The sequence below is a fragment of the Paroedura picta genome, chromosome 7, assembly GCF_049243985.1.
Source record: "Paroedura picta isolate Pp20150507F chromosome 7, Ppicta_v3.0, whole genome shotgun sequence".
Classification (NCBI taxonomy): domain Eukaryota; kingdom Metazoa; phylum Chordata; class Lepidosauria; order Squamata; family Gekkonidae; genus Paroedura; species Paroedura picta.
In genome coordinates, this window is record NC_135375.1 from 65524447 (window position 1) to 65548172 (window position 23726).

At 40.9% G+C, this 23726-nt stretch overlaps 1 protein-coding gene across 7 annotated transcripts; it reads left to right on the plus strand.

Moving 5' to 3' along the window:
* The first annotated feature begins 4125 nt into the window (after positions 1 to 4125).
* Positions 4126 to 23172, plus strand: GKAP1 (G kinase anchoring protein 1). Of its 7 annotated transcripts, none has more exons than XM_077344677.1 (13): positions 4126 to 4753; positions 6567 to 6758; positions 7368 to 7632; positions 9221 to 9364; positions 10733 to 10810; positions 12447 to 12579; positions 13699 to 13721; positions 16351 to 16503; positions 18304 to 18405; positions 20566 to 20629; positions 21024 to 21094; positions 21326 to 21403; positions 22849 to 23172. In XM_077344677.1, exons 3-13 carry the CDS (start codon positions 7414 to 7416, stop codon positions 22894 to 22896), a joined length of 1113 nt encoding a protein of 370 aa, XP_077200792.1. In that variant the 5' UTR covers positions 4126 to 4753; positions 6567 to 6758; positions 7368 to 7413; the 3' UTR covers positions 22897 to 23172. The 7 variants fall into 7 exon arrangements, with proteins under 7 accessions (XP_077200792.1, XP_077200794.1, XP_077200796.1 ...); XM_077344679.1 differs by having other exon boundaries at positions 4126 to 4688; XM_077344681.1 differs by having other exon boundaries at positions 4126 to 4348.
* Positions 23173 to 23726: the final 554 nt, after the last annotated feature.

The following is a 23726-nucleotide window of genomic DNA, read 5'->3' on the forward strand; positions in this document are numbered from 1 at the left end:
CAGCCATACATTGCAACTGGGAATACCATAGCCTTGACTAAACGCACTTTTGTTGGCAGGGTGATGTCTCTGCTTTTTAGGATGCTGTCTAGATTTGCCATAGCTTTCCTCCCCAGGAGCAAGCGTCTTTTAATTTCTTTGCTGCAGTCCCCATCTGCAGTGATCTTGGAGCCCAGGAAAATAAAATCTGTCACTATCTCCATTTCTTCCCCATCTATTTGCCATGAATTGAGAGGGCCGGATGCCATGATCTTTGTTTTCTTGATGTTGAGTTTCAAGCCAACTTTTGCACTCTCCTCCTTCACCCGCATCAACAGGCTATTTAGTTCCTCTTCACTTTCTGCCATTAGAGTGGTATCATCTGCATATCTGAGGTTGTTGATATTTCTCCCTGCAATCTTGATCCCAATTTGTGACTCCTCTAATCCCGCATTTCTCATGATGTGCTCTGCATACAAGTTAAATAGGCAAGGCGACAGTATACAGCCTTGCCGAATTCCTTTCTCAATTTTGAACCAGTCAGTGATTCCATATTCAGTTCTCACTGTTGCTTCTTGACCTGCATATAAATTTCTCAAGAGACAAATAAGATGCTCTGGTATTCCCATCTCTTTAAGAACTTGCCACAATTTGTTGTGCTCCACACAATCAAAGGCTTTAGCATAGTCAATGAAGCAGAAGTAGACGTTCTTCTGGTACTCCCTAGCTTTCTCCATGATCCAGCGTATGTTGGCAATTTGATCTCTAGTTCCTCTGCCTCTTCGAAATCCTGCCTGTACTTCTGGAAGTTCTCGGTCCACATATTGCTGGAGCCTAGCTTGTAGGATTTTGAGCATAACTTTGCTAGCATGAGAAATTAGTGCAATGGTGCGGTAGTTTGAACATTCTTTGGCATTGCCCTTCTTTGGGATTGGAATGTAAACTGACCTTTTCCAATCCTGTGGCCATTGTTGAGTTTTCCAAATTTGCTGGCATATTGAGTGTAGCACTTTTACTGCATCGTCTTTTAAGATTTTGAATAGTTCAACTGGAATGCTGTCACCACCACTAGCTTTATTGTTGCTCAGACTTCCTAAGGCCCATTTGACTTCACATTCCAGGATGTCTGGCTCCAGGTCAGTAACTACCCCACTGTGGTCATCAGGGATGTTAAGCTCGCTCCTGTATAGTTTTTCTGTATAATTTTGCCACCTTTGTTTAATCTCTTCTGCTTCTGTGAGGTCCCTACCATTTTGGTCCCTTATCATACCCAACTTTGCATGAAACGTTCTCTTCATATCTCCAATTTTCTTGAAAAGATCTCTGGTCCTCCCCATTCTATTGTTTTCTTCTATTTGTTTGCACTGTTCATTTAAGAAGGCATTCTTATCTCTTCTAGCTTTTCTCTGAAATTCTGCATTCAATTGGGTGTATCTTTCTCTTTCACCCTTGCCTTTCACTTCCCTTCTCTCCTTAGCTATTTGTAAAGCTTCCTCAGACAGCCATTTTGATTTCTTGCATTTCTTTTTCTTTGGGATGGTTTTAGTTGCTACCTCTTGTACAATGTTGCGAACCTCAGTCCATAGTTCTTCAGGCACTCTGTCTATCAGATCTAATTCCTTAAATCTATTTGTCACCTCTACTGTGTATTCGTCGGGGATATGATTTAGTTTATACCTGAGTGGCCTAGTGCTTTTCCCTACTTTCTTCAATTTAAGCCTAAATTTTGCAACAAGAAGCTCATGATCTGAACCACAATCAGCTCCTGGTCTTGTTTTTATTGACTGGATAGAACTTTTCCATCTTTGGCTGCAGAGCACATAATCAATCTGATTTCTGTGTTGACCGTCTGGTGATGTCCATGTGTAGAGTCGTCTCTTGGGTTGTTGGAAAAGAGTGTTTGCTATGACCATTGTATTCTCTTGACAAAATTCTACCAGCCTGTGCCCTGCTTCATTTTGTACTCCAAGGCCAAACTTGCCTGTTATCCCGGTTATCTTTTGGCTTCCTACTTTAGCATTCCAATCCCCCATGATGATAAGCACATCATTTTTTGGTGTTGCTTCTAGAAGGTGTTGTAGGGCTTCATAGAACTGATCAACTTCATCCTCTTCAGCAGCAGTGGTTGGGGCATAGACCTGGATCACTGTGATGTTGAATGGTTTGCCTTGGATTCGAACTGAGATCATTCTGTCATTTTGGGGATTGTATCCCAAGACTGCTTTTCCTACTCTCTTATTGATTATGAAGGCTACTCCATTTCTTCTGCGAGATTCTTGTCCACAGTAGTATACCTGATGGTCATCTGAATTAAATTCACCCATTCCTGTCCATTTTAGTTCACTGATTCCTAAAATGTCGATGTTCAGTCTTGACATTTCTTGTTTGACCAAGTCCCTTGCTAGGGTCACCATAAGTCACCATAAGTCAACTGTGACTTGAGGGCACTTATGTAAGTAACATTCTAAAACAAACCTTGGGGTAGTCGACCTGTGGTCCTCCAGATATCCATGGACTTCAATTCCCATGAGCCCCTGCTATCGTTTGCTGGAGGACCACTTCAGTTATATTATCGGCTTGCTTTCTAAACAGCTGGACAACCAATGTCTATTTAGATATGATGGTCTAACAATTTTTTTGTTGTGCCTGACAAGGACAGGCTCAGTAAGCAAGATGAATGATGTTGCCTGATCAAGAGTTTCCCACCTCTAAAGCAAGATCTGATAACATCTAATGCCCCCCCTTTAAAAAACACTCCTATGTTTACATCAGTCTGGCAACAGACCTGTTCAAAGGGATGACACTAGAAATACTAGCTGCAATTGAGATGATGTTGCTGTTAGTGAAAGATGGTTTTAAATGGTTTCATGTACCATTTAAATAGTGTACTGTTTTATTGATGCTGTACACTGTTCTAAACTGGTAGACCAGGAGGGCAGTATATAAATGGAATAAATAAATAATAAATGAATAAGATACTTTTAAATTTAGTATAGTTGTATTTCCCAAATTGCCTACGTGACTAGCACTCATCAAAATGTCAGATAAAATACATTACAATAAAATGCCAAGGTTCATACAACTCTTAAATGTACATGGAAAAAAGAAAAAATCATAGCCTTATTCTTCCAAATTCAGATGTAAGAGAAAGGCCTTCATCAGTTCACTTAAGGATTAGCATTCTGCATGCATGTTGAGAAGGATTTTCTCCTCAGAGAGCCATCGTGGTGTGGTTAGGAGAAGCAGCCTCTAATCTGGCAAGCCAGTTTTGATTTCCTGATCCTCCAAATGCAGCCAGCTAAGCAACGTGAGCTCACCACAGCCCTGAAAAGTGCTGTTCTGACTGAGCAGGACTGCTAAAACTCTCTCAGCCTCACCTACCTCACAGGGTGTCTGCTGTGGGGAGAAGGGAAAGCAATTGTCAGCCACTGAGATGCCTTTGGCCAGTGAAAAGTGAGATATAAAATAATCCTCTTCTAGTGGTCATGCCCAAACCAGTTTGTAAAGTTGCTTTGTGGCATGCTGAAAGATGTATTGGCCCGGTTTTAACCTGGTAAGCCTATACAGTCAACGTCATGGCCGGCAACAAGGATCAGCACGGTCGGATGCCTTGCTAAGGCTTCTAGCCCGACCAGATGGCCCAAGGAAGAAAGACTACGGGATTCCCTGAAGAAATCTCCTGCTCGGTCCTGGAAGAGGCGCTTGGAGAGAGCTCCTTTTACATGCAGGCTCCAGTAGAGTTTATAGGAGTTTTAAAGAGTTGCCCTTTTTCTATAAAGCCTGGCGACTCGTGCTTGGGGTGTGTGTACTAGAAGGCATCTTGCCAAAGACCCTTGCAAAATCTGAAGCCAGCCTTGGTCATCAGGAGGTTTTAAGTGTTACATAAAGTGGATTATTTGTTACGAATATAGCAATAACTGTTCTTCGTTTTCTTTAATTTTCCCATTCGTTGTCACTGCTTTTTCACTTTTTAAGAAACGTTGCAGAGAAGCCTAGCCTTTCCTTGACAGAGCCGGCATGTAACTCGGGGAGCGAGGCATTGGGGGGAGGGGGAGTGGAGAGGCAGCTGTCGTCGTGGTCTTGCCTGCGTAACAAGGCAGCTTTTTTGCGCATGCGTCAGCTGCCCTCATTGTCCTGTAGCCAGCCGACCCGAGAAATAAACAAACTCCGCAAACCAACGAGCGGCCGAGCCAGGCACGGCTACGCGCTCCGTCAGTCTCCTCCCCCATCAGCCTTGCTTGACGCGCCGCCGCCGCCGCCGCCTCGAGCGCCTCTACCCTCCGCGTTCCGAGCCGTTGTGTGGAGTGCCGGCGCGAGGCCGCAGCCGTTGCCCCTCGCCCGGAGCGTGGCTTTGGGGCTTAGGAAAGCGGTGAGGGCCCTTCTCTTTCGTCCCGGCGCCTCTGTTGCCTTCTCCCCCCCGAGCTCGGGGCCAGGAGAGTGAGGAAGGGGAAATACCCAGCCCGACTCCTCTGGGGAAGAAGTGGGGGCACGTCTGGGCGGAGGAGAGGGGCAAGGCAAGAGGGGCTCGTAGCGCGCCTGCGGCTGACCCGGAGCCCGACGGCCCTGCTCCGTAAAGCTCCAGGTCCGGGGCTTGGCGGCAGCTGCCGCCTCTTGTGGCCCTCGTAGCGAGCCTTTCTCCTTGGCTGCCTCATAACCTCAAGAACCTCCGAGGAAGGCGCCCTTTGGCCGTTAAGTGGAAGTCAGCCGCGGTGAGCACACTTGCGCTTACCACTGAGTAAGCGTGCATAGGATTGTACTGCGTTTTCTGGTACAGGTGGGTTTTGCTTTTTTAAAATGATAACGGATCAAGCCTGCTTGCGACTCTTGCTAATTAAATAGGGCCCCAGGGTAGCAGCTCACCGATAGTACTTATTATTAGATTAGCCTTCACGAACATGTATTGGAACGCAAAAAGGGAAAGGATGTTATCTAGCCAATGTCCTTCATCACCATGTTCTATGCATGGGGCTTCCTCGAGTGAACCAGGAGAACTGCTTAGGCTGAGAAAGGGCATGACTGGCCAAAGGTCATCAACTGAGTGGATATGTTAAGGCATTTAACTGCCTTGCATATATTGTTGGAAGAGTTTGATAGTTCTTGACTTTCGACTAGGTTTATCTTTTCTTTGAAAAAAAATCTCCAGAGTTACTGCTGTCGCAGAAATCTCTGTATCTAACAACCAGGAGCTGGTTGCCATTCAGTTATGCACATCTGCCCAACTGTGGCCGTGTTACATGGTTTTCCAAACCTAAGTAAATCTTCAGATTTGTAAACAGGCACTAGTTTTCTCAAAAAACTATGTACAACTGTTCCCTCCAAATTATTAGTAGTAATAACCTTGCATGTGCAGGAATTGCAAATCAACCACCCTTATGGTTGTGAAAGATTTTGGGTAGCTGCTATAAAATGGCAAACTGAAACGGCATGCACAAATATAGCAGTAATGATGACCCATCTGCCTTGCCTTGCCAACTTGTTCACTCCTCCTCACTGTGCTGGGAGGAGGGGAAAGCAGGAAGTGGAAGCCAGAGATAGTGGTGAGAAGTAGAAAATGGCATTTATTCTCCCTCATAGATTGCAATATTCTTATCTATTTCTATTGACATATTTTGCCATCAAGTCACAGCTGACTTATGCCAAACCCATAGAGTTTTCAAGGCAACACATGTTCAGTTTGCTGTTGCCTCCTGCCATGTCACAATCCTGGCATTCCTTGGTGGTCTCCCATCCAAATATTAACCAGGGCCAACTCTGCTTAGCATCTAAGATCTGAGAAGATCGGGCTCGCCTGGGCTGTCGAAGTCAGGGCTTGCGCTAATAGTATATTGGAAAGTAGTAAAGAAAAAATGTTAGAGTTATTGTTTGACCATTTTTTGCTCTTTGGAATATTTAATAACCAGGGTTTTCCAGTTGTTCAGTGACAGTTTAAAATGCTTTAATTTTGCCTTGGAATGCCAACAAGGAGGGGATAGAAATTAAGGCCTTTTCCAGTATTGCCTCCTACAACTGGGATTCAAAGGTTTACAGCTTCAAAAAAATGGTCACCATGGCTAGTAGCCCTTGAGGGGACCTACCTTCCTTGAATCTTTCTAGCCTTTTAAATCCCTATGCTCCTGGCCATTGCTATGTCCACTGACAGTGAATTCCACAATTTAACAGCTTGTTGAGCAAAGTATTTCCTTTTATCTGTCCTGTACCTGTTGCCCAAGGAGAAAAGAAGCTTTCAGCTTTTTCCACCCATGCAAAGTTTTATAAACTTTTAGTAGAAAGCCGCATGGTGCAAGGGAATAAGGGAGGAGAGGGATCAGACTGTAACTTCTTTGTGTTATTGTGCCATTCACAAAAGGGAAGGGGGCAACAGGGGGGCTGCTCACTCTGCCATATGGTATCCTTCTCCAGAAGTCCATGAACTCTCAGCAGTGGCATTTCTGGGGATGAAGGAAGCAGCCAGGTGAGGGGGAATCCCCAATGAAAGATTGTTTTGGTTATGTTATAGTAAACACCCTTTTATGCTGCTTAACTGTAAGAATGTCTAATTTTATGAGAATTCTAGCTGACCTAAACTCTGTTTCTCAACCTGGGCGTAGCAGGTCATTTAAGTTATCAAGTACACCTCCAATGAGGGACCATGAAGAACCTATCCACTCCAGAAGGGCTGATGTAGAAAATTTCCCATAAGACTGACACCTGTGGTGCACTTCAGCCAGAATACTTCTGCAACCCACCTACTGTTTCTGCACCATAAAAGCTTCCTTATAAAATCCTAGGATGCTTCCTTGGTAATATTATTGATGTCAATGGGAATATTTACATGTAAACATAATAATAATTTGTATTTACATTACAGTGATCAGGGTGGGTTACAGCCTTAAACATGTATACAAAATTAAAACATTAAAATATTCTAGTTCTGCCAGTCATGCTATCAACTACCGTAAGTTTCAGATGGGGGAGGTTTGGCAGGAGTAGATCTTCCATCTCCTCTCCTAGCTACAATAATGGATGCTATAGACAACTTGTTTCCCACTAATTGTTCCTACTTTCTGTCACATTTGGAGCCCAAACTTTAATGCAAGCCAGGTTTCTAGAGAAAGAACTGTAGTGTTCCTAAGCATTTTTTCACAATTGCTGAATACTGAAAATCTGTCACTTTTAGTCTCTATGGACTCTACTGCAAGGATGAACCATCTCACAATTTTATTTGTTGCTATAGTTAGTAAAACTTCCCATTTTGTTCAAAGAAAGGGTTAAAATGTGGTGGTTAATTTTTTTCTTTTACTAGCTTTTATCACATGTGAGATTTAGTGTAAGTGCAATCATATTAAAACAATAGTATAATAATGTTTTAACTGCTTCCCCTCATTTTCTTCTTGTTGCTTTTTTTCTAGAGCACCCGGAACAAGATATTTGCTTCAGAACACCTCAAACTTTACCATGGCCTCTGCAGTAATAAGTTCAGTTCCTACAACTGCTTCTCGATTTGCTCTTTTACAAGTGGATAGTGGCAGTGGATCAGATTCAGAATCTGGAAAAGGAAGAGGGGACCGGAATGCTGGGAAATCCCAAGTTTCAGGCAGCAAATCAATCTCTAATGAAAAGAAAAAAGAAAAGAGAAGAAAAAAGAAGGAACAGCAGCAGAGTGAAGCAAATGAGGTAAAAGGATAGCTATATTTAATAATAAATTGCTAAATCTACTTGTGTGGACAAGGGAAAACCAAATATGGTCAGGATTGTAGCATGCAAATATATTGCTAAGATGCTGGGTTGGAAAGGGCATCTAACATTGTTAGGGTCAGGTATAAATTTTGCTCTTGCATTATTTGAAATTTTTAAAAAATGTTTTAATCCTTTGTTCTGAAACTTATGCTCAAAGAAATTTACAGAATAAAACTTAAACAGATGGTTAAGGTTTTATTACATAGATATTAATCTGACAAACTAATATTCCAACAAAAAGTGCCAAGACAGTAACACCAAAGTAGTTGAAGGTTAAAACCTTAACTGCTAGGTAAATACTACTGACAATAGAAAACGGATGCCACCACTGAGGAGGCACAGTTGTCATCTACCTAGTCTCTGAAAGCAAAGCCATCTGGGCTGGGACATCTGATTTAAGTGAACAGGCAGGTTTGTGTGTTTGTGGGGTGGGTGGGGAACAGTCCTTCCTATCCCAAAACATTTAGGGCTTTATAGGCCAAAATCAACACTTGTAATTGATCCCTGAAATAGACTAGTACCCAGTATAGATGGTTTGGCACAAATGAAATATGTTCCTTAGTGCATGTACCTGTGAGTACCGTAGCCCCACTGTGTTGTGACCCAGCTGATATTTCCAAACCATCTTCAGAGGCAACACCATAACAGTAATCTGGTCTGGTCGTTACCAGAGTATATATAACTAATGAAATTCCTTCCCAAGACTGAATGCACCAGCTTAAACTGGTGAAATGCACTTCATGGCAGCAGTGCAATTTTAGCATTCTTAGGCCGTGTGGAATCTAAAAGTATCCTCAGGCTCTGAATCATGTCAATGGAGACAGCAACCCTATCCCACACAGCTTGAATTCTGCATACCCAGTCATAAGCGCCACCAAGATGAGCCAGGGACACTTAGGCTGAAGTAAGCTGCACTGAAACCATATGTGCCCATTTCCAAGTAAGCAGTCCTTGATATGCTTACTTGGAAATGGGCACATATGGTTTCAGTGCAGCTTACTTCAGCCTAAGTGTCCCTGGCTCATTGTATCCCTCTGCACATGTGTTTTCAACTTAAATGATTATTATTGGCTTGGATCCCACCCACAATTTCCATGGTTAGAAGGATTTCCAACTGGAAACTTGGGGTCCATATTTCTCTCCTTCTGTCACCTAAAATGCTGCTCCTGGGGACTGAAAGTTTGCCACTGGAAGAGGGAATCAGTTAACAATGCCCCCACCTATTTTTTATAAGTGATTCCTTTGCTTTTGTATAATAAAGGTTATTAATTTTCTAAACTATACTAATAAAGTATACATTAAAATGTTCTTGTCTCTTTGATTCAGAGACTTTCCTACAGTTGCTCTTCTAATTTACTGGTTTGTAGCTCATAAGATCCTTGTACTGTGACTATTGGTTCGGAATTCACATTAAAGAAGCTGCATTTTCCTATTACATATCCAGAGCATGTTCTTTAAAGGGGACATATATATGATATGGGAATATCATAGTGCTGAAATTTATGCCCATTGTTTTCCGTTGCAGCTCAGAAACCTTGCTTTCAAAAAAATTCCTCAGAAGTCTTCCCATGGAGCCTGCTTGTCTCAGCATGAGCAAATATCACACAGCTCAGTACAGAAAGATTCTCAGGAAGAAAATTGGCAGGAGTGGAGACAAAGAGATGAACAGGTTGCTAAACTTGCTTCCTTGTATATTTTGCTTTGAGTACAGATAATTGTTCTTGATAAAACTTTGCTGCAAATTTAGCTTTTCTATATACAGTAAGATAAATTGTTACCCAGGATTGCTTTGCATAATTGTTTACAAACATATATACTTAGAAGTTATAATAAATTCAGTGAGACTATTCAGGATGCCAGGATTGCAAGTGTATGGACAAACAACAATGGCATATAAAGGAATAAAATCAACAGATGGAAATAAATTTTGATCCCATTTCTCAGTCGCTATAGTGAGAATTGAACAATACATAATGGCTGTTTCATCTTCCATACTTTATTGCTGACCTTTTAGGGGTTCTTTTCTTTGCCCACTGATCTCTCTCTCTCTCTCTCTCTCTCTCTCTCTTTCTCTCTCTCTGTTTTTTACTTTATTCTTTTTTAACTTACTGCTGTATAGTTGGTAACTCCAAGGGAGTTTTAAACTCTGGAACAAAAATAGGAATGGAAGGATAACAGGATGAATGTTTGGGAAATGGGATCTAACCTAAAATGTCCATTGAGAAAATGTCCTTAACACAGCTTCCATTAAGCTGGACAAAATATGACATGAGAGTGTGTGTTAACTTGCCAGTATGAACAAGTTTATCGGTTTAGCTATGTATTAACTTCTTTATGGTCTCTGCACATTGCGTGGATGGAGTTTGCAGACCAATAATTCAGAAACTTCTAGAGTTTGCAGGTAGACCCAAAATCTCTTCTCAAACACAGACCATGTGTGCTATGAAGGGAAGAATCTACTTTGGTGAGCATAGAGTAGCAGGCTGATCTACCTGAAGGCAAATGCAGATAGATGGTCCAAAAATAAAACATGTACAGCTCTAGACGTTTTCAAATCATTGCTGTGCAAAGCCCACTGGTGTGAATCCACAGATGATTACCCAAAGAACAACAGTTACAGGGAAGCAATCTGTTTTTATATAAAAACAAAGGCTTGCACTTTTAAATTACAACAGAAGTAGAGAAAAATATGTCCACACAACAAATAATTGGTATTGATTCATAGTTAATCATTGTGCAATGTGTTTAAAAAGATAATTGTTACCAAAAAATCTAAAAATTGCAAAGTATGTGCAGCTCATGGCAAGGAAAAAATTGTACATGAATAAGTTGACTTGTACATAGATTTATCTTCCAAGAACTCAATTATTTTCAGTCACCCTTTCATTAGGTTTTGTAGAGGTAAATTTTGTAAAAGTGCTGACCAATTTTACTATTTCATTTTGCGGTAAAAGTTGAGATTAGTGGCAAATAGTTTAATCACACTTACACTAATTTAATCTTCAAAACTAAGTTCCTGTCCATCTTGTTTCTTTAGCTGACTTCTGAAATGTTTGAAGCAGATCTTGAAAAGGCTTTACTTCTAAGCAAATTGGAATATGAAGAACACAAAAAGGTATTTCCTGCATTTATTGTGGTCTGTTCACAGTGCATGTTCTCATCAACTCTTGGATAAGCTCCAGGATCCTATACTTAGTTAATCAACAGGAAATATATAGAAATTTCATATTTTTAAATGGTAGTTTTCCAGAAGATATTAATGAATAGTTAAAATAAGCTTCAGCTAACTTCAATGTGTTCAGCGATCTTTGAAGCTGGTCTGGTTACCCTATTTATTTTTATTTCTTTTGATCAAAGATTAGCTCCTTCAGGTCTCATGTATTTTGTCTTGGCATAGAACAGTGTAGCTGTTTAAAGCTGGCATCCCCCCACCCTTTCAGATTTACAATATCCCAACAAACTTGGCAGCTTGAGACCAGGGCTGAATCCTCAGTGTCTTGGATATTTGTGCTGTCATAGCACTGCAGCAATCATTCTTGTATGGACAAGACAGTCTAGTTAAGGACTGCTTCAGGGCAACAATAGTCTATGACATGTGGATGTTGCATAGTCATGAGACTTTAAAATATAACCAATAGTTTTGCTCTAGGTGAAGTCACATCAGGCAAAAGGTGCTGCAATTTTCACCTCTGATGTAATGGTGTTGAACATAAGGAGTCCAGACCTTTTCAGGAATTGATATAACTGTTTTTTAGAGTCACTAGGCAGAGCTGGATTTTTGTACAGTTCTTCTGTGGACATAGAGACTTGTCCCAAATTGTTTCACATAGTTTTGTTCACTTATCTTTTCCCCTTTGTATAAATTCTTGAATTCTGTGTAATTCTGAACTGGGCCCTAGAGTTTACAGACACTGCAGAGGTGGATGACATTTTTTTTTACAAATATCGGAGTAGCCACAGCTTTGAAGAAAATCTGAACTCTATTTAAAAAATACACTGGAGGATTACAATCCCCAAAAATACTAGACACAGCCTCTAGCTGTATGATATAAACGCTACTGAGATTTTGCATGGTTACATTTTGAGTTCTCAGTAGCGATTTGGAGGTTATTTGCCAAGCTGAAAAATGGGACAAATAGAAGGAAGTAGGGAAAGGATAGATTCTATAGGAATTCCCAGGTGAAGAGAAAAAAATAGCATGGGGATGGGGAACAGGAGGAAATGTACATACTTCCTGGTAGTTTCTGCAGGATCTTTACTTATCCTTATCCATGGTTGCTCTATATATTTATGAAACAGCCTTGAGGGTGGAACAGTCTAGCTGCCCGAGTTGGAAATAGAGCCCTGCCCCTACAGTTCCCGCCCTCCCACACCGAGCCCTCACCCCTCGCCTCACAGACGTTCCTGGCTGCTACAGCTGGCATGTCTGTGAGTCACCGCGCTCCAGGGCCCCAGGCAAGAGGCCACTGGGGGGGGGGGAGAGATTGCTTCCCCACGGGCCAACAAGCAGGTGAGCTTGCTGGGCTATGCGCCCCCAGGCTGCGAAGCACACCTGTGGCCTTGCAGAGGCTTCGCGGCCCCCCTGGAAGCCATGGTGTCACGGGGGGCAGGGGGTTGAGCCTCGCCACCTTGTGGCGATGGGGGGGGCCCTCTCAAAGATAGTTCTTATGAACAGGCTTTAAAGCTAGTAATAATATGTCAAGCAGTTTAATGTCTAAAGTGAAAAACATGCACTTTTTATTTCTCTACAGGAATATGAAAATGCTGAAAATGCTTCTCCTCCTTCAAAAGCTGCACACAAGAAAGAGAAGAGAAAAAATCAGCAGGGAAAAGACAAACCTCTCACAGTGTCATTAAAAGACTTTCAGTCGGACAGTAACATAGGTATACTTTGTATTTGTTGTGTATACAAGGAACTTAATTTGTTCACAGGAGTCACAAAGCAAGCCCACATTTAATTTATGTTCAAATAGCTAGAAAGCTAAACAAAAGTTCTATGAGTCATTCTGCAAATAAGTTTTTGATGCAACAAGCATAATAAAATATATTCAGAATTTGGGTGTGGGGTAGCTATTCAGCACTCTTGGTGCCCACGTTTATTTTTTTTTTCTTAACCATTGCCCTGTAGCTAAAACAATGAACAAAAATTGTTTGACCTAGTTTGTGACTTCCAAGCAATAATTCCAGTTTAATCATTTAAGGCTGTGTTAAAACAGACATTACACTTCTGTTTGAATATCTACTTCTATAGGTGTGAGCAGGTACTGTGGCTGTGGTGCAAATTTCTCTATAAGCACTCTTGCATGTGGAGTGCAATATGCATACAATATGCATACAATATGACTTGCATTTCTAAATGGTCTCCTGACCCTCTGAAAGGGCAAAGAGCTATATTGGTAGAAATAGTTCAGAAAGATCTAGTTTTTGCACAGAACACCATGCTTTTTAAAATCTTTCTCTGTATTTGGAGTATAGTCCATAGTTTGCATACTTTCAGAACTCTGTACCTCAGTGTAAACAAACCAGCTATTGCTTTGGTTCTTAGAGAGCCAGTTTGGTGTAGTGGTTAGGAGTGCGGACTTCTAATCTGGCATGCCAGGTTCGATTCTGCGCTCCCCCACATGCAACCAGCTGGGTGACCTTGGGCTCGCCACGGTACTGATAAAACTGTTCTGACCGGGCAGTGATATCAGGGCTCTCTCAGCCTCACCCACCCCACAGGGTGTCTGTTGTGGGGAGAGGAATGGGAAGGCGACTGTAAGCCGCTTTGAGCCTCCTTCGGGTAGGGAAAAGCGGCATATAAGAACCAACTCTTCTTCTTCTTCTTCTTCTTAGATTTAGAAAATTCACAAATGAATAAACTAGGGAAATTAAAATAAGGGTTGAACTCAGTTTAGTTTGCAGTATTGACTCACTCTTGAATTGTCGTTATTTTTTTAAGACCAGTTAAGCAATTTAATCTAAAGCTCCTAAACACTTGATATTTTTCATGTTATATTTCAGACCCCGTTACCAAAAAGCAGGAGGTAAGTGTGATTAAACAGCCATCATTTGAAGCAATGTATTCTTAAAATCATAGAATGAGCCAGCATGGCATAGTGATAGAGTGGCAAGCTAGAATACTGAGAGACCTGGTTTTAATCCCCACTTCTACCATGGAAGCTTTCTGGGTGAACTTGGGCCTATCACAAACTTTTAACCTTGCCTATCTCACAAGGTTGCTAGAAAATGGAATAGGCAAGAACAGTGCACTTAGCCACTTAGAGCAGGTGAGAACAATGCACTGAGCTACTTTCAGTACCAATTGGGGAGAAAAGCAGGATATAAATAAATGCATGCAAATAGTATAGATAGTTTCCAGTATATCTAATTCTCAACATGGTTTCATCTGTTGCTATTTAAATTCATAAAAAACACATGAGGCAGATCTTTCTACAACCTGAGAAAAGCCTTAAGTTTGCAGAAAAATATGAAATCTAAAAAACAAAAAACCATCCTAGAAATAGTACCTGTTGGTTTTTGTCATTAAAAGATAGGGAGAAGGGTAGAGCCCTTTTCCAGTCCTGTTTTGACCCTTGAGGGAGGACTCATTGAGGCTAGGCTTACCAGCAGTCAATAGGCTACTTGCTATCATTAGACTTGATTTACTTACAAAGGCCTGGCCACTTGCTACTGTTCAGCAGCAGTCACCCCACGAAAGTCAATGTTGTATAGTTGGTTGGATGTTCAGCCTAAGGCCTGGGAAACCCAGTGTGAATCCCAGTTCTGCCATGGTGCTCACTGGGTGATCTTGGGCCAGTCCCACACATTCAGTCTAACCTACCATATATAAAATCTGTATGCCTTTCTTTCTCCCTGAAAGTGTTTGCACAGATTCCAGTTGAGCAAATTGTGTTCTGCTCAACTGGAGTAAAATAAATGATAATGGATAAATTATAGCAAATCATGCTTGCTGTTCTTTTGGCAAAAATAAATGAACTGGGAGGGGTAGGTTCCAGTGAAAAGCACAATTGTGAAACAGTACAGATGTACTGGGACAACAATGGCAATAATAAATCAAGGAAAAGTCATCTCTCTTCAATTTCAGTTGTTTTTTTAATCCTTCATATAAGTCTTGGGACTTATAGGGAGAAGGGTAGAGCAGTAACATAGTCTTGGGACTTATATGAAGGATTAAAAAAACAACTGAAATTGAAGAGAGATTTTTCCTTGATTTTATTATTGCCATTGTTGTCCCAGTGCATCTGTGCTGTTCTTTTGGGGCAACTTAAGTTGCATCTCAGAAGCTAACTTCATTAGAAACTATTGACTATTGACTAGTTCTCCTGAAATAAAATGATAGCAACCTTTTTATTTTTGCATTTGACTTAAATTTTTAGACCAAGTTCTAAAAATCAGGAATAAATAGTATTTTTATGCATCCCAACCCACTGCCCCCAAACATTTTTGGACAGAAAAATATATTGCTGCATCTGTAATAATGGCTGGTCTTAGCCTTCTCTCCTGCTGCTTCCCTAAAGGGAGAAAGAATCAGAGAGCTCCCAGACTGACTAAGCCAATAACTGTGAATGGAGGAGAGAAAGAGAAAGAATTGGCCTACTGGTGAGACAACCAGATGATACTCTCTGAGGTGCTACAGTGATTTCATTGCCTGCTGCCATATTATGGTGCATCTAGGGAAAGAATGTGACTAGGCTTTCTCTGAAGTGCAGATACACAATTCCTGTTTTCCTGTATTGCTGCATGGCAAGGGCAGGCAATGACACTAATTATCCAGACCAGTGGTCCCCAACCCGCGGGCCATGGCCCGTGCTGGGCCGTGAAGGCCTTGGCGCCGGGCTGCGGCTCCCTCCCCCCTCCCTCCCCCGCAGTAAAGAACTTCCCAGGCCGCAAGCTTGCGGCCCGGGAAGCTTCTTACTGCAGGAGGGGGGGGAGAGGGAATCAGGGCTGCGCCCGCGCATTGGCCGATTTCGGCCGCGCATGGCGCATGTGCACGGGCGCGCATGCACAATGCACGGGCGCGGGCGGGCAGTTGCCCTGCCGGTCCCCAGCCTCAAAAAGGTTGGGGACCACTGATCTAGACATTACAAAATTAATAGTATATTTTTATAATCAACTTAATTTTTAGAGATATGTAGGGATGATCAGAAATTCGTTCATGAGCCAAAATTCTTTATGAATTTGACCTAATTTGTACCCTTCCTCCGACTTTTACTCCAATTCACCTGTTTGGGCCATTTAAACCAAACAGCTGAGCAGGGTGGGTCTGCCTGCCTGCTCTTAGGTTTAAACATCTGAGTAATTTAACTTGCTTGGGTGATCCCCATTTTCTCTAAACTATGGCAAGCCTAGCTAGGAGAAAGGGGGATCCAAGCTGTTGAGTTTAGAGAAATTCCAGCTTGGTTCTGGGTTCAGTTTAGGGGCTACAGTAAACAGTGAACCATACCTGAATTTTTAGGTTCATGCCCATCCCAAGATACGTTTTAGTAAACCTGCTTGAAGGTGAGATTTAGATTTGGCAAGAGAAGGGAAGACTTCTCATGAAAAATGGGAATTAAACTCTGTGTAGAGCTTAATACAGAGGTTTTAAAAATTACATTTATTGCTTAATCTGTTGAATTGTTTTACTGATAATTAATCATTGATACTTGACAGGAATTGGGATCCTCGCATCCTTCTTTGCATGATGGAGGATTTTTCAATAGACTGGAAGATGATGTGCACAAAATACTTATTAAAGAGAAAAGAAAAGAACAGGTTACAGACTACAATGGAATGGATAACAGTACATCTCGTGACCCCACACAGGCATGTTTAAAAGGAAATTTTTAAATGCACAGTGCACATATCTTGAAGAACATAGCTGTAGTAGAGAATAGAAGGAAGAAATAACTGTGACGTATGAAAGGGCCATTACGTTTTTTGATCTGAGAATGATCTAGCAAGGACATGTAATAGCTTCACTTATTTTACAAAAGTAGGAAGTTCGCTTGGAGGTAGTTTATAATGTATGATATCCGTACCTGTCACACCTCTACCTTTTCTCTGTGGAGTTCAGGGCAGCTTATGTGGTTTTCCTTTGATTTGATTTATCCTTTCAGCAATGCTGTGAGATAGGCTGAAAGAAAATCATTGGCCCAAGGTAACCCAGTGAGATTTATGTCTGAGTAGGGATACAAACCCACCTTCCTGGTCCTGGCCCAGTGTTTTGATCTGTGCTATATTATCTGTCCAGCATCTACAGGATTCTTTAGTACTTCCATGTTTGCATTGTGGTCACAGAATTTAAGAACAAAAAGGCCTTTTAGTTTGTCAGAAGAGCTTGCATATGGTTCCCACCACTGCTTGCAGCTATTTAAGATAATTTAGATTAAGTTTAGATTCAAATTTTGTATAGCAACATTTAAGGGTAGCACTCTAACGCCTTGGTACAAGTTCACAAGTTTACCACAGATCTCTGTGATTTAGGGCCTGGATTTATCTTGGGCTAATTCTTTAGCCACCATTACAGCTTGCTTGAGTGTTAAGGAGTCCAAACCTGAACCACATGGGTTCCCAGAGCTAGTGTGTATAAGAAAAATTAAAATATATATATATGTAGCTTATTAGAATAATTCTCAAAATACAATGTTATCTATTTGCAGCACACAACTCTAAAAGCATGCAACTCAGATAACAAGAAACACTAGCTTAACTAACACATTAGATGGCACAGTCTGACAGTTTTGAAATTGAAAGCCTTAGCTCAGGCATTCTTTACATTGCTGTCTATTTGCAAATAAGCAGATCATAGTTGAGCCCTTTAGTCCGTCAGAATTGAGGCAAGTCTCTCTCAACAGTTCTTAGCCCACATACTTTTCTGGCTAACTGGGTCAGTCAGTGATGATTAACCAATCGGGATGTGTTCTTGCTAGAACTCACTAGATCACCTCATCACTCCTGATTCTCCCCCTCTCATCCTGTGGCTCACAGGTTCTCATGATGAGCTAGTTATCTTATTCCTTACACTGGCCTTGAAGATAAGAGGCCTGTAGGCTGAGATGCCCATTAGCAATACCTGCAAGATGGAATGAGTCTGTTACTTTACAGAGTAACCCTTAGGGAAGAGTCATGGGTGCTTTGCCTCATACAAAAATACTTGAGTCAGAAAGGATCTCAATAGTGTATTTCTGTTTCCACAGAAAATGTAACTTTTATTGCATATTGTTTTGAAATACATGGAGTGAAGAAGACCAGCACTTTATTTGTCTCTGCATATTTTTGTAAAATGTTTTGATTTTTTAATAATATTTATATTTTTTCAGCTCTATAAGGGAGAAACATTTTCACTTTTGTAAACAAATGAGTCACGTAGCATCTTAAAGACTAATGCTTTGTTAGCGTTTCCTCCATGATAAGTGGATTCATGGTCACAAAAAGCAACAGAAACAATGTGATTCTAAGAAAAGTTCCATCCTTTTATGTCCTTTGAACAATGGGCATAGAAAGGAATGCAGTATAACCCTATTAGTCTTTAAGTTGCTACAAGATGCTAATTTTATTTTGTTATATCAAATTTACATGGCTAGTGCCCCTCTAATTTACATAATATTTCTTTTTAATCTGAAGGATTTTTTCCTGAAGGATGGAAGAATAGAAAGGCTAAAGCTGGAACTTGAAAAGAAAGATGTAGAAATTCAGCAACTAAAGACTGTTATTAGTCAGTGGGAGGTATGTAATCCCCGCAGTCCTAAATGATGAATGTAAACTAAAATTTCATCTGAAAGGATGTTTTGGCCTTGTTGCAGCACAGCTTTCCAAAATTATTTCACTAACTAGTAATTAAGCCCGCTGTAAAAAGAATACAGCGGGCACTAGCCATTCTCAGCTGCCCTGGCAGCGCTGCCCGGGTGGCTGGGAAGGGATTCCCCCCCAGGACTTTCTCCACCCAGCTCCCCCCCACCGCAAAAGCCATTCCCAGGCGCCCGGGAAATGCAGTTGCTGGCTCTTTGAGCCGGCGATAGTGCTGGCCAGGCCTTGGGAAGACCGTTCTGCCCGCCCTCTGGCTAAAGGTGTTCCCAGGCCCCAGCCAGTGCTGTTACCGGCTCTTTGAGCTGGCAACAGTGCTGCCCGGGCCCTGGGAAGGCCATTCTCCCCCCCTCCCCCCCGGTCGCTGGCTTCAGCGCCACTCCAAGACAAGTTGGCTCAAAATACAGTAAAAAACACAACTCAAACAGATATGAACAAATAATAACAATCCAGATGGCGGTCACCACAGTTCTACATTCGACTCATTATTACTCAAAACATCAATTTCCCAGTTATGGCAATCAGCCGAAATATCGCAGGGTGATGATAGCCCCCCCCCCGGAGAAGGACCTGCTCTTATCACCCTGCACACTGTCCAGCCTCAACCAAAAGCCTGGTGGAAGAGCCCCGTCTTACAGGCACTGCGGAACCCAGAGAGTTCCAACAGGGCCCTCAGCTCTTCTGGGAGTTTGTTCCACCAGGTAGGGGGCAGGACCGAAACATTTTCTCTGTTAAATACCATCAAGTCATTTTTGACCTATGGTTACCCTATGAATTAATGACTTCTAAAATGGCCTATCATTAACAGTCTTGCATAGGTCTTCTGTTCTGGAAGTCTTGGCTTCCTTGATTGAACCATTCAACTCTTGTTGTTTCTTTCTCTTTTCTTGGCTTTATTTACTTTTATTAGATTTATATTATCTCAGATAGCCCTTCTAAGGAGAGTTCAAGCCTGATTTGAATCTCTGAGCTCGCATATTTGTGTTTTTGTAATCTATGGCAGTGGTCCCCAACCTGCGGGCCGCGGCCTGGTGCCGGGCCGCGAAGGCCATGGAACCGGGCTGCGGCTCCCTCTCCCCGCTCCCCCCCCCGCAGTAAAAAACTTCCCAGGCCGCAAGCTTGCGGCCCGGGAAGCTTCTTACTGCGGGAGGGTGGGGAGAGGGAATCGGCCGGGCCATGCATCGCGCATGCGCGGCCCGTGCGGACGTGGCCCGCGGGCGTGGCCCGATGCCTTGCCGGTCCCCAGCCTCAGAAAGGTTGGGGACCACTGATCTATGGTGTCCATAAGCTTTATTCCAATACCTCATTGCAAATGATTCAACTTTCATCCTGTTGCCTTTCTTCATTAACTAATATAGTAATGGAGAATACCATAGTATGAATCATCTTGACTTTGGTCACTAGTGACACATCCTTACACTTCTAGTTATGTTCTAGAAGAACATCTACTTCATGGTTGCCCTACCCAGTTTCAGTCTCTTGGTTTCTTGGTTGCAGTCTAATATTTACACCATTAAACATTTAAAAATATTTTTACTTAAGTATTTGGACCTTTTTTTACTTTACTTCTGAAGATATTGACTTTACCTTTTCATTTCCAGGCTCTCTCTATGCAAACATAAAGGACATGCTTTCCATAGATTTCTTACACAGAGCCTCTTGTTTGAAGCAAAATCTGTGTACATGTACATAATACAAATTCAAGTATTTTAATCAGTTGATAGTTGAGATGTAAAACTTGCTGATCCAAACTCCCTAGTACATTGTGCAATTTATCTAATGAGTTTTGAACAAGGAGAATATCAGTTGATCATTCAAGGCAATGAATAAATCAATAAAACTGGACAATTCGGTTTTATTTCTTTCTATTGTGCCTTTTACCCAGCAATAGAAACTTTAAATGTTTTTATTTTTCCAGGATTCATGTACTGTCATATCGAACCATGCTCTTATTTTAATTATATTTGCCCCCATAAGTTAATGATTGAATATATAGCTTTAAAACTAATAGACTACTATTTTTTTAATGTAACAGTTAATTGAATACACCATTTATATTAATTGGGTTTCTAAAATATTTAGGCAAAGTATAAAGAAGTAAAAGCACGAAATGCACAACTTCTGAAAATGCTACAAGAAGGTGAAAGTAAGTATTTTTAAGCAAAGTATTCTCATAACATGTTTCATTCTAAAATGCTATCTTAGACAGTTCTGGGAATAAGATTCAGATTTAGTAGCATCTTTAAAGAACAAGATTTCCAGGTTTAAGGCTGAACAGTTCATTTTCACTTCAAGTGTCTGGAGATCTTTATCCTGCTTAAGGAACTTCTAAACCCCTTTCTTTCTAGATCACCCGAGTACAAAGGGGATTTTCCAGCACTAGAAAATGGGATGGACTTTCTCAGGAACACATCCAAATTTTTTTATTATTTAGGTCATATGAGTGGAAGCTGTGTGGCTTGCCAAATACTTGATAACCTCTGTGTTTTTGAAGGTGTCAAGGACAGTGAGTCTGATCTTTTCTTTGTTTAATATTTTAGTGAAAGATAAAGCTGAAATACTCCTTCAAGTTGATGAATCTCAGAGTATTAAGAATGAGCTGACTTTACAGGTAAACGTTTCTGGAATTAAAAAACCCTCACTAGGTTAAAAAAAATAGAATAAATGTGCATGGACAAAAATATAAATAAAGGTTTGAATCTTTCCTCTGGATGGACTTCCACTAGGAAACACCCACAATTTGAATTACAACCTGATTCAGATGAATATCAAATATTATGGAAAGGGCTTCAGTACCTGAGTTCAGAAAATTATACTTATGTCAGTACCATATTTATTCCAGGTGACTTCTCTTCATGCTGCTTTGGAACAAGAAAGATCTAAAGTGAAAACACTGCAAGCAGAATTAACAAAATATCAGGTAATAGGATTACACGAGACACTTAATTAAAATATGCATGTATTTGATTTTTAAAAACCTTCGTTTTTGTGTGTTTGCTCTGAAAGGAACATTGTTCAGTACTTTTGCTTTGTTTCAAAGTGATCGAGATTTCTTTTTCTTGTACTTTTATAGTTTTCTGCACAATTTGTTCATTAAATTTCTTGCCTGTTATGTATGGCTATCAGAGTATTTGTTTGATTTTATTAATCACATGTATCAATAATATATTTCTTCGATATAAAATCCCATTCATTGCGGTTGTTACTAAGCAAGTTTATTTAAGATTGCAGCCTTTGTCTGTTTTGCAGCCTTTATTCTCCAGTATAATTTTTAAAATTCTGAGATGTAGAAAAAGAGTTGGTTCTTATATGCCGTTTTCCTCTACCAGAAGGAGTCTCAAAGCAGCTTACAATCGCATGGCAGAGTGGCTTTGTCTGTTACCAAAAGTTTCATAAGCATAGTGGATTTATACAGTAAATTGATCAGAAAAAAACTGCATAATAATTTCTGACAAATAAGTAGTCTTGACCAGCTTGAGACCAGAAACTGACATAAGAAGAGCCTGCTGAATCAGACCAGTGGACCATCCAGCAACCTGCTTCACACAGGGACCAACCAATAGGATGTAAAAGCAAGGCCTTTCCCTGATGATTAATTCTCCACAAATCTTTTAAAGCCATGTATGCTTGTGGCTGACATTATATCCACTTGCTGTGAATTTCACAATTTAATCATTGCGTAAACAAGTATTGTTTTGTCCTAAATCTGTTGCCCATCAACTTTTAATAGGTCCCCTTTGACTGCTAATATTATTGTAAAATGAGAAAAAGTTCACCTTTTCCACCCCATGCATCATTTTCTAAACCTGTATAATCTCTCCATCCCTCTCCATTTTTTGGGGGGAGGGGAGTCTTGAATAATTTACAAAAGTATATTTTCTGAATATTTGGGGAGTTCCTTAAGTATATAGAGATTGCTATCTTGTATGTACTGGACCTGTTACTGCTTTTCTAATTCATACATGGTCAGCTACTTTACTGTTTGATTAAATGATATCCACCCAGAATGTATTATAGACGGGTACTCCATTGGTCAGACTTAGTTGTTCTGGACATGTGTTATTTCAATTGGCAGAGTGGGCAATACATACCTAACAAATACACTGCAAAGTCTTTAGCCTATGTGGGTCATGAATTTTCAGAGATCTCATTACATAGTTTGTATTGTTTAAACTGTTACTCTGTGAAAAAGAGTCATGTCCTAAAATCATATTGTGAGCCAACTACACTTTAGAAAACCAAATTACAATGTTCTAAATATTTGCTTTTAGTCTGTTTTATGATATCATTTTCTTCTGCTTCATTCTACTAGTATTGGTGATACTCATAACCTTTTAATAATTCAGTATTTCTCTCTTCTAACAGGGTGGAAGAAAGGGGAAAAGAAATTCGGAGTCTGACCAGTGCAGGTGATTATGGTTGCACCAGCTTCAGAGAAGGAGGGAAAAAAGGAATCATTCTTCAGGGGTTTTTGCAAGTGTATATTTGTACCTACTGCTTAACTATGCAGTTTTTTTTGGGGGGGGTTTGGGGGGAACAGAAGACGTTAATTGACTAACATTCAGACTATATGTTGCACTTATAGTGTAAGAAAGAGAAGCTGGAAACTAGCATTATAGTTGAGCTCAAACCTTGTTTGTGCTAATGCTGCATTTAGTTTTTCATCAGTCAATAAACTTGTCATTTGTATGACCTTATGTCTTCAATTCCAACAAGGTTAAAGGCATTAATCAGACTCACAGTGTTTGGGACCATACAGTGCTTCTTTAATCACTTACAGCTAGAGTTGTCAACATGCTTGGAGTGGTCTTGTCCCTTTAATAGACTTAAAGTTTCAAAATGGGCTGTCAAAATTTTTCATGCAGGGAAATAATTTGAAGCAACAGGCCTTCTTTTCCTCCAGGCAGTTGGCAAACTTACCTTTCAGCTCTCATGTATAGCTGTCCACATTTCCCCCAAATGATGAGCATATGACTAGGTTGATAGGAAAAGGTGAACCATAAGGAAAGTAATGCGACAATTACATAAAGTGGCTCCTGAGATAGCCATGTGCGCTGGGGCTGAGGGGCCTCACAGCATAGGTTGTGCTATAGGAACTGCTTGGGAAGGTGGGACTTATGCCAGTGTAAGCATAGTTGCCTCTTGTGGCGCAGAGTGGTAAGGCAGCCGCCTGAAAGCTTTGCCCATGAGGTTGGGAGTTCGATCCCAGCAGCTGGCTCAAGGTTGACTCAGCCTTCCATCCT

Excerpts from the sequence above, each read along its gene's own strand:
- GKAP1 (XM_077344677.1), top strand. The coding sequence starts at position 7,414 with ATGGCCTCTGCAGTAATAAGTTCAGTTCCTACAACTGCTTCTCGATTT. Across the intron at positions 21,095-21,325 it reads AGAATGAGCTGACTTTACAG|GTGACTTCTCTTCATGCTGC; the intron begins GTAAACGTTTCT and ends TATTTATTCCAG. Across the intron at positions 21,404-22,848 it reads CAGAATTAACAAAATATCAG|GGTGGAAGAAAGGGGAAAAG; the intron begins GTAATAGGATTA and ends CTCTTCTAACAG.